The following is a 10,688-nucleotide window of genomic DNA, read 5'->3' as shown; positions in this document are numbered from 1 at the left end:
AGCTTATCTCTCCACGCTTCAGGCTCTCTGCCTTTATTCCTGATGAAGGGCTTTTGCCCGAAACGTCGATTTCGCTGCTTGTTGGATGCTGCCTGAATTGCTGTGCTCTTCCAGCACCACTAATCCAGAATCTGGTTTCCAGCCTCTGCAGTCATTGTTTTTACCTATAGGGAGAGGCTGAACAGGCTGGAACTTCTTTCTCTGGAGCATCAGAGACTGAGGGATGACCTTGTAAAGATTTGTAAAATCACGAGGAGCATGGATAGGGTGAATAGCCAATGTCTTTTGCTAGGTTAGGGGAGTCCAAAACTGGAAGATGTAGGTTTAAGGTGAGAGCGGAAAGGTTTAAAAAAGACCTGAGAGAGAAAGTTTTCATGCATAGGGTGGTGCCTGTATGGAATGAACTGCTAGAGAAAGTGGTGAAGGCAGGTATAATTACAACATTTAAAAGGCATCTGGGTGGGTTAATGAATAGAAAATGTTTAGAGGGATATGTGCCAAACGTTGGCAAATGGGAATAGGTCAGATTGGAATGTCTGGTCGACAGGGATGATTTGAACTGAAAGATCTGTATCCTTACTATATGACTCTTAAGTGTTTGCTTAAGGTAATGGATAGGGTGCCAACTGAGCTGCACACATTCAGCCTAATGGAGACTCCTGACCTATAACTTGTCAATGGGGCCAGGCTTTGGGGAATTGCATGAACTGAATAGATGCTTAGACGGGGAAAATGCAAGAGGCATGTTCTCAATGATTGGGGATTCTAGAACCAGGGCTCTCAAGCTTCAAATAAAGTATAACTTAGGAATTTCTTCACTTAGAGAGTGGTGAGCCTCTGCAACTGGAAATGTTGAGGCGAAAATGTTGAAAACTTTCAAGAAAGATGTAGATATAGTTCTTAGGACTAAAAGGATCAAAGGATATCTGAGAAAAGTGGAAATAGGGTGCTGAACTGGAAGATCAACTCTTATCATTTTGAATGGTGGACCAGGCTCACAGGATCAAATGACCTGTGAGCCTGGTCCACCATTTCTGTGTTTCTATGAAAGTGATTGAGTCAGAAACTCTCAAAACATTTAATTAGTATTTAGATATTCATTTTTGTTTCCATAACTTGCAGGGCTATGAGCCAAGAGCTGGAAAATGGGATTTGTGTAGTCAGATAGTGATGATAGGCCAAATGACATCGCTGTGAAGATACAACTGAATGGCTTACTAGATTATTTCAGAAAGGTTGTGCACATGTTACTTGTCACTTATCACCAGCATTCCCTCTAAGCTGCTTGACAGTGTATATGTGCAGCCTGTCCTACATTCCATGCATGGAAATTGGCATGCAGCCTCTGATCATGGCATTGTTTTCCAGTTCTAGGCAGTGCTGTGTGCTCAAACCTTGCAGGTCCATGCAGAAGAAAAACACAATTCAGGGAGCACTGCTTACCTCAACAGCGCTGAATGTTGGTCACATCTTGTTGTATATGAATAGTTGCAAATGGAACTGAACACTGTGATAATCAGTAGGCATTCCCAGTTGTGAAATTATGTTAGAGCGAAGGTCATTGAAGACAATTGGACCTAGAGCATTGACCTGAGGGACCACTGTAGCAATTTCCTGGGCCCGAGGTGATTGGCTTCTGAAAAGCCACAAATGACTTCTTTTGTGGTAGTTATGTCTCCAACCGTTGATGATGGTGTCCCCAATTCCTATTGACTTCAGTTTTGGTAGGCTCCACGATACCACAGTCAGTTGATTTTTGACTTGGTTGTAACTCATCTCTGGAATGCAACTTTTTTGTTTATATTTTGGACCAAATTTACAATGAGATTGACAGCTAAGAGATTCTTGAGGAACTCAAAAGTGCACATTCTTGAGCACATTATTGCTGTGTAAGTGCCACTCGGAAACACTTCTTCCATCATTTGCTGATGTTTGAGAGATTTGTCTTACTTTTTCAGATAGGGCATACCTTGACAATTTTCCATGTTTTAGGGTAGATGTTGCAGATTAGCTTAGGGCGCAGCTATTTCAGGAGTATGAATCTCTGAATCTCTGTCTGCTACTGACAATATAATCAGAACCCATAATTTTGGCTATGTCCAAATAAGTTCATATTTTTCTTGATATCATGTGGCTGAATATTCTCTTTTCTGATGTTGGGGACCACAGGAGGAGACTGATACAAATTATCCACTTGAAGTACTGGGTTTTGTCATCATTCAAAATGGGATGTTTGTGGAGTCTTCTCCTCTCGTGGTGGACAATTGGCTTTCATAAATGTGGTATTGAATCCAAACCCCGAGTTTCAAATGTAGTTCTGACTGCCTGTGGACTAATTAGCTTTCCAATTAGAGGTAGGAAAATCTGGTATTAAACTGATGTCCAGATTGCATTCAAACTCTGACTAGCCAATTTCAGAGTAATGCTTTGTGAAGACCTGGAATAACTAGACCATTCAGTTACAGTTTGTGTATGGTTTGGGAATAACTGAAAGGTGGGCTCTCCCTTTCAAAATAAAAAAAAAACTTTAGAAATTTTTCTCTGATTAAAGAAAAGGACCTTTTGTTCATTATCACCCAAAATCTGTGTTCAAATCGTATATAACTGGTGAAACAAAAAAAATGGTCCACTAGCAGAACTACTATCAAGAAAAATTCAAGTTTGTCATTATTTAAAACAAATATCATACATATAAAAGCATATAACATAGCTGGAGTAATCTAACAAGGAGTGTCTATTTTGATGTTTTTGAATATGGAAAGTAGATTCGTCACAATTAGTAAAATACTTGAATTTCTATTAGTATAATGGCCAAAAAAAGGGTTATTTGTCAAATGCAAATATACAATGATTGAAACACTATCTTTGAATATTTGAATATAGAATTCTCATTCCACAGTCATTTCAGAGTCTCTAATCCCTGTCTTGACTAAACTTTATGCAGTGATCCCTAGATACAAGTTTTGAGAATGAAAAATAGATTATGATGAAGGAGGTGAGGAAAGGAAGAGAAACTGTTGTGTGTGATGGACATTTTAAAATTTTGCAAATCTTCATATTTTAAGTTCGCAGCTCATTTAAGGCATTTGTTGGATGAACATGACGATAAATATGCTTAATATAATAATAATTTGATTTCAATTTATAATTAGCCATAATGCAATTTATTTGATTATAATAAAAAATGAAAAACTCTACATTCTTATTTATAAATACACAAAACTGGAAATCTTTAAGCCAATACTTTGGTGTGCATTTTTCACGGTTGGAGCTCCACATAAATTTTGAATATTCAAATTGTCCTTTGTGACTGTACTTTTAAGAAAGCAATTTGACCTGACCATGTTAATTAAATATGCATTATTTCTTCTTTGTTGTATTTTATAGTGGAATCTGCAATATCTGAAGAACATCATGTGGATCCAGGAGGATTTAAAGAATTGAAATGCTTACCCATGTCTAAACTGGCTAAAATTATATGGAAGTTAAATAACAATACTCTCAGTGAGAATGCAAAATACCGACTTGTTCAAAACAATTTGCTGATTTTCTCTGTAAATGAAGATGATTCTGGTACCTATGATTGCTGGGCAGTAGAATCTATGAAGGGACGCCTGTATGAACAGCTGGTGCAAAAGTATTCTCTGATCGTAGAGGGTCCATCTAAAGTTGTAACAACCTCCCCAACTACACCCTTTGCCAAAATGCAAGGTAATTCTGCAACAACGCAGACAAGCACAGATCAAGAACAGAGATCTCCTCATACACTCACACCCCAGATTCAAACTGATATGTTCACATCAACTGTGCCATACACTTCAGTCTCCCCATTCTCAGCCCCTCCACTTCCAAATTCAGTAGTAGACACTCAAGCTATTAGTGAGCCTTCAACTGCGGAAAGTAATGATAGAGTTTTATTATCTTTACTTGTAGTGATTACACTTCTTTTCCTAATCCTAATTTGTTACAATTGTTACATGAAATACTTGCCAGATCCTTGCCTGAAACTACGCCTGTGTATAGTCAGTAATGAAAAGAAACCAGAATTTGATTATGATGTGTCTGAGGAGCTGGTAAAGCACCAGGCAGTGAAAATCAATTCAGATAATCAAGGTAGTGAGCAGATTCCTGCTGGTGACAAGGGTTATGAAACAGAATCAGACTGTGGGAATGGCAAAATTCCAAGTTCAGAGAAAGCTCAAGAGCTCAAGCAAATCCAAGAAAACCACTCCATTGGTTCGATTGATGCAGAGAAAGATGCAGATATTCCTGACATTAAATTCATTGATGAGGAAGTTCAGAGTCTTTGCTAGCATATTTTTGTATTTCTCATAGGTTTATTGAAGTTCAGCTGGTTGCAAGCGTGAGTACAGAAAGTTAGAAAAAAAGAGAAAATCATGTAAAACTTTAAAAGGTTTTATTAGATAAGCGTACTTCTTGGTAAATGATGTTAAAAGTGAATATCAATCTCACGTTCAACCTGCATTATATTCAGCAATCTCTATTGTTTTCATGTGCTCAGTATACAGGTCATTTGAGTTTCATTCCAAATTGGAAATTAATAATTTATCAAATTGGTAAATCTCAAAAGTGCTGTCCAAATTGGAGCATAAATCTTTTTTTTGCATATACTGTATATATGGTATTTTGTATTGCACTGAAAATCTGGAGTAATATTCTGTTAGAAATTATTGTATTTTGTTGCTGCATCTAATGTAGGTTGATGCTTTTGTTTATGCTAACACTGTACAGCAACTCAGGGATCAAACAATGAACACTAGATATGTGTTTTCTTTAGCTTGTCTCTTGCCAAAAGGCTGTGTGTTGTACAAACTTTAGATAGCTTTAGTTTACAATATGTATATGCTACAGTAAAACATGGGGTCCATAAAAATGTGATTGAGTGGTGAAACATTTTAAAAGGGAAAACGAACATTTTTAATATGCTGTTGCTGAGCCATGCCACAACAGAGTGCTTAGTTGCCAAGACTTTTCATACTTGTGGAAGACTTTTGATGCTCAGCCAAACACACAACCAACTGTAGCCACATTGCCATAGAGATTAATTTTTCCAACCAATGTGGCATGGGACAAAATCGTATGCTGTGGACACATTATAATATATTGTATGGCTACATTGTTGGAAGGAGTGAATTCTTACAGCTGTGAAGTCATTGATGTTTGAGACTGGATTTTTAAAAAGCTGATCCGGTGGACTTTGGTAAGACTGAAAAAAGCCAACATTGGAACCTGTGTTTTGCTGCTATAGACGTTCAGTCATTTTAGTAACCTACTGAACTGCTATTTAGAACAAGACCCACTGGTGCAATTAACTGGCTTTTTAATCTGTCGTTGCCACAACATTTTTAAGTTTATGCATGACAAGTCATTTCATTCTGTTTTCTGGCATCTTTATTTGCTACTGTGTATATAAGCAAAGACATGTTCCTTTTGAAATTACTTTATTCAAGAAAAAAGTCTTAAAAGGTTTTATATAGAACTAAATTCTAGGGAAATGAGCATTCTGTGTGGTACATTTAGTGGTACAAGTCATAAAGGAAATGGTGTGTAAAATTTCATTTTTAATTGTGTAAAAAGTTAAAGCCAGCAAAAATGTCCTTTACAGAAATATTTTAAACCACTGAAAATTTAATTGAGCCTTGTGTGTTTTTCTGCATCTGCCTTGCAACGCCACAAGTTTATGCAGTCCTTTAAATACCACTACTACTTTGCCTGACTCAATCTATCGCCCTTTTTTTATCCTTTTTTAATGCATGATCAATCTTGTTTGTGTCTTTAGAACTCTGTTTGGTTTGTATCTTTCTGTCTCACAGCTTCTCCTGTTTTACCTTTCACTCCTATCGGTCCCTCCTCCACCTTTTGGGCCTGGTCCATCTTCTCCCTTTGCTATTACCCCACCTGAAGGGTCTTCTCATGATTGGTCCAGTGCAGACAATACAGTGGTTCAACTGTTACCACCACTGCTGAGCGACCAGATACTTAATGTGTGTAGCCCTGGATCTGTTCACCTCTTCTGTCAAGCTATTGGTGAGTGACCATCTGCTAACAGGAGTAATTACCTTTTTATTAAGTGGAAGCAGGATAGAGGCAAACCTGGACACCTTAATTGCATTGAAGCAACTTGCCTCTTCTTTACCAAGGAAGAATGTTTTACATGTGGTAATATTGGAATTGTGTAGACTTCTCTAAGTTCAAAGCCAGTCCCTGATATCCTGTTAGAACCTTTGTTCTTTATGATAATGTAAACAGAGTTTATCTGGGACCTAGAAAGACTTTTTCATTTTTATATCTTTCACTTAGCTAATAACTTGTTATATGTGGTACTATGGTTTTTTTATTAAGTGGATATGTGTATTAATTACTTTTGATTATAAGATGAAATAGTACGTTTTTACAGAGATTTGCACAATAAAACTTAAATCAACAATCCACTGTACTTTGCAGGTATAAATATGCATGTATTGTGACCATTGTTCAAAATGATGCAATATTACGTAATTGTGATATTTCTAGTACATCTCATCGTTGAATGGTATTTTTTATTGCACACCTCCAAAGTTGCTCAAATTGCAACACACTTAGTATTGCATGCTATTAATAGAATATGGAGTAAATTTCCTTGGGACTTCTCTCATTCAGTCAACGTAGCCTTGATCGAACTCTGGATATCTGCTTACACATGTAAATGGGATTATTTCAGCTGGAGCTTTAGCGATGAAGTAGGAGAAGCCCCAAAGAAGATTGTTTGTTTCTGGCTGGCTGGCTATCTGACAAAGAATATTAATCTCTGATGATGAGATTACTGCTTATTAAGAGCACAAGAATAGTTACTGAGAGATTCAAATTTGAAACTTTGTCGTTATCAAGATTGACACTCAATATTGTTCTAAATAAATACTATCTTTAAATAAAATCAATTTAATTCACTCGATAGTTACTTAATTGTGCATGTTCTGGCTGAATATGAAAATCCTTTACCTCTGCTACTTGTTGACTTTTTTCATATTAAAAAAAACTTGCTTTCAAAACTGAATTTGATGTTTTTATCTTACTTTTAGAGGCAGAGTGAAATAATGTATTTCCTGGTACTATGCTTTTTGGAAAGGAAGAACAGTTACCAAAAAATAAGAAAGAAGATAGGAGTTCCTTTTGTACAGGAAATTAGTTTGACGGTGGCACAGTGGTTAGCACTGCTGCCTCACAGCACCAGAGACCTGGGTTCAATTCCCGCCTCAGGCAACTGTCTGTGTGGAGTTTGCACATTCTCCCCGTGTCTGCATTGGTTTCCTCCCACAGTCCAAAAATGTGCAGGTTAGGTGAATTGGCCATGTTAAATTGCCCATAGTGTTAGGTGAAGGGGTAAATGTAGGGGAATAGGTCTAGGCGGGTTGCTCTTCGGAGGTTCAGTGTGGACTTGTTGGGCTGAAGGGCCTGTTTCCACACTGTAAGTAATCTAATCAGTGGCCCACGTTATCCTGCTCAGTGCTGAATGATCAGATGAAACCTTTGGAGACAAGAAAGTAGTTGACAACAGACCTTATTGGCACTGGAAATTGATCAATATAAATGCAATAGATTAATAGCTAGAGTACTGTGAATTCATTTTCTGTTGAGAGTTAGTTCAAATAACTAAATGTGAATTTGGAACAATTGTTTTAGAGAGGGTGCAAAAATACTTCATGGTCCCATAAATGGATTCTATGACTAAGGAGAGGACAAATTTGTTAATGTTAACTAAAACTGAATCACCATTGAATTAATTACATGCAAAGCTTGGATACATAGGCACCCATCACTTGAGCAATGGCCTGTTACTGCTACAAATATTTGTATAATTACTTCAGCTAATGTGGTCCAGCATGCTCCTGTGTTCATAACTACGTTTTCAAACCTTAGTCAGGTACAATTAGATGAAAAACAATGTTTTCTTGCATTCAGTTACATCCTGCTCTTACCTTCCCTTACATCATTTTACTAAATTGATCCCCCATGAAGTAGTCAAGCATCAGCTGAAATATTTGTTAAATGATGCAAATTTAATGTAATTTGTATTTGGTATACTGTATATCATTCTTGAGTGACAAATCTCAAGTTTCTTACGTTGAAACTAATTTATTATCACTTTCCAATAATAGATTAAGAGATGAGTTTCCTTGGGACATCTCTCACTCAGTGATTGTAGCCTTGGCTGAACTTCAGAAATCTGCTTGCACATATAGGCAGGTTTTCAGCTAAAATTATAGCAGTGGAGAAGGAAAAGTTTGCTAAGGAAGTTGTAGTGATAGGTAAGCCATAGGTTGACTTTCAATACAGGGTGACCCCTGTATCCTTGGGTCCAGTTTCCGCAGTTTCAGTTATCCGCAGTTTACTGTGGCCCAAAACATATAAAAGGGGACGTTCCAGAACCAGGGACCAGGAGGCTTCTGGGAAGATACATTTCCCATTTAAAAGAATGGGTTCACACCTATCCGTGGTTTCAGACTTCCGCGGTAAGTCTTGGACCGTATCCCCTGCGGGTATGGGGGTCTACTGTACAACATTGTTTAATATAGTATATCTCTGAACCGAGTCTCTGAAATGATGTCACCCGCAGCTCAGAAGAACTACCATTGGGAGGACAACCTGAGGCACTCTGAAACCATCTGCTTTCGGTAGAATTACTATTGTGTTGTCCTTTAACATTCAGTTAATAAATAATGATTTCTGTTTTGAATGCAGATATTTTCTATTGCAAATTATTGCCAGATTTTTCTGTTAAATTATTAGGCCTGGGTGGTGGCTCAGTGGTTAGCACTGTTGCATCACAGCGATAGAAACCTGGGTCTGATTTCCTCCCCCCACCATCTCCCACTCCCAGGATATGTAGACACCCATCACTTGAGCAATGTATTTGTATGGAGTTTGCACATTCTCCCTGTGTCTGCGTGGGTCTCCTCCAGATGCTCCATTTTCCTCCTACAGTCCAAAGTTGTGCAGGTTAGATGGATTGATAATGATAAATTATCCCATAATATCCAGGGATGTGTAGGCATTGTGGATTAGCCATGGGAAATGCAGGGTCACATGGGTAGGGGTGTGAGTTAGGTGGTACGCTGTTTGGAGGGTCAGTGCGGACTCAATGGGCCAAATGGCCTGCTTCCACACTGGAAGGTTTCTATTATTTCTGTGATGATGATAGTGGTGATAGTCCCATGTGTTAGATGATGGTGGGAAGATGGTTTAGCTATTTGGTCTTTGGTCTACAGCAATACTAATGGCTTATTATGTCCAGTTAAGATCTAAAAGTCCTCCCACTCCAGATCTGCATTCTTTGAATTGCCAAAATTCACTGTCGTTTGTATTTCTGCATCCCACTTTGTTCCTGAGATCAAGTGTATTATGCAACCCAGGTTCAGATTCAACTTTAGGATGAAATCCTTCTGTGACTTTTTTGTTCAAATTATTTTAGTCTAAAAGCAATGGAATTACCATATCAATTTACCCCTTAGGGCACTTTATCTCCACATTTTAACACTGTAGGTACAATATTGTGACTTCCATTTCCTACTCCAATAATCCAAAAACTTTGAACCAAGAAACGGGTAATGTAGCATATCATACTTACAATGTAATAATACCAATACTACAATTTTTATGAAATCCATCCATAGGATTGTGGGGAGAGAGTTCAATTTAGGTGCCTAGTTTAAGTAGCCTTGGCACATTGACCTGTACCTGAACTATGGAGCGTGACTTTGTCATGTTTTCTTCAATAGCATTCTAATTGACTATGACATAAAGTCCAATTTCCTTACTACTACACCTACCGTGCATTTTATGATGTATTTGCTGCCTGGTAATAATATTTTGAAATGCATTTGACCATCTGATCTCAAAAGTGCGAAGCCAATATTTGTTAATTTAGCAGAAGAATGGATTTAAGTGGAATATGTTACGATCAGCAAGAACTTTGCTGGCTACATGTAGTTCTACACTGTGCTTGCATAATTAAAAATGGCTGAAAATGTGTTGCTGGAAAAGTCCAGCAGGTCAGGCAGCATCCAGGGAACAGGAGAATCGAGGTTTCGGGCATAAGCCCTTCTATGCCCGAAACGTCGATTCTCCTGTTCCCTGGATGCTGCCTGACCTGCTGCGCTTTTCCAGCAACACATTTTCAGCTGATCTCCAGCATCTGCAGTCCTCACTTTCTCCTCATTAAAAATGGCATACATTGAAATCAAAATCTCCCCATAGTGGCTAATCTCTTAACTTATCTATTGACAGTAATATTTTTGAAATTGTCCACATTGAATCAATCACTAACAATCATCCTCCATTGCACTTGAATTAATTAATCAGTTGTTTTGCTGTGAGTTCCAAAAAAGTAATTAGAAAAGAGTATTTGACCCAATTGACATGCTTTTTCCATTGGTCTAAGCTTCATTTATTTCTCCACTGAGTATCGAATCATATGTCATCATTTAATGAGCTAATTCTTAAGAAGTCAAATCTTTTAGGAGCAAGTGCAAGTGAACTTGTATGTCAGGTGCATGGAATATATTGTGGTTAGTTTACATATTAATTCAAAATAAGTTATTAAAATGGACTGTGTTTAAAGTTAAGATTTAATCCTAAATTTGCAGCAATGCATATTGCAAAACCTTTTTTGACCTCTGAGGACTGTTGAT

The 10,688-nt window shown here is 37.6% G+C and overlaps 1 protein-coding gene across 6 annotated transcripts in view; it reads left to right on the top strand.

Annotated features, from left to right (window-relative positions):
* LOC122561773 (semaphorin-4D-like) overlaps positions 1-7,047 on the top strand; it is a 217,384-nt gene extending 210,337 nt beyond the window's left edge. For all 6 annotated transcript variants that reach the window (XM_043713948.1, XM_043713910.1, XM_043713930.1 and 3 more), the window contains one exon: positions 3,388-7,047. In XM_043713948.1, the coding sequence (XP_043569883.1) occupies positions 3,388-4,313 (926 nt within the window). In that variant the 3' untranslated portion in view covers positions 4,314-7,047. The remainder of the gene's footprint in view (positions 1-3,387) is intronic.
* Positions 7,048-10,688: the final 3,641 nt, after the last annotated feature.

Source organism: Chiloscyllium plagiosum, chromosome 2 (genome assembly GCF_004010195.1).
Source record: "Chiloscyllium plagiosum isolate BGI_BamShark_2017 chromosome 2, ASM401019v2, whole genome shotgun sequence".
In the NCBI taxonomy this organism is placed as follows: Eukaryota; Metazoa; Chordata; class Chondrichthyes; order Orectolobiformes; family Hemiscylliidae; genus Chiloscyllium; species Chiloscyllium plagiosum.
Note: the sequence above shows the minus strand (reverse complement) of the source record. Positions and strands in the feature narration are given on the sequence as shown.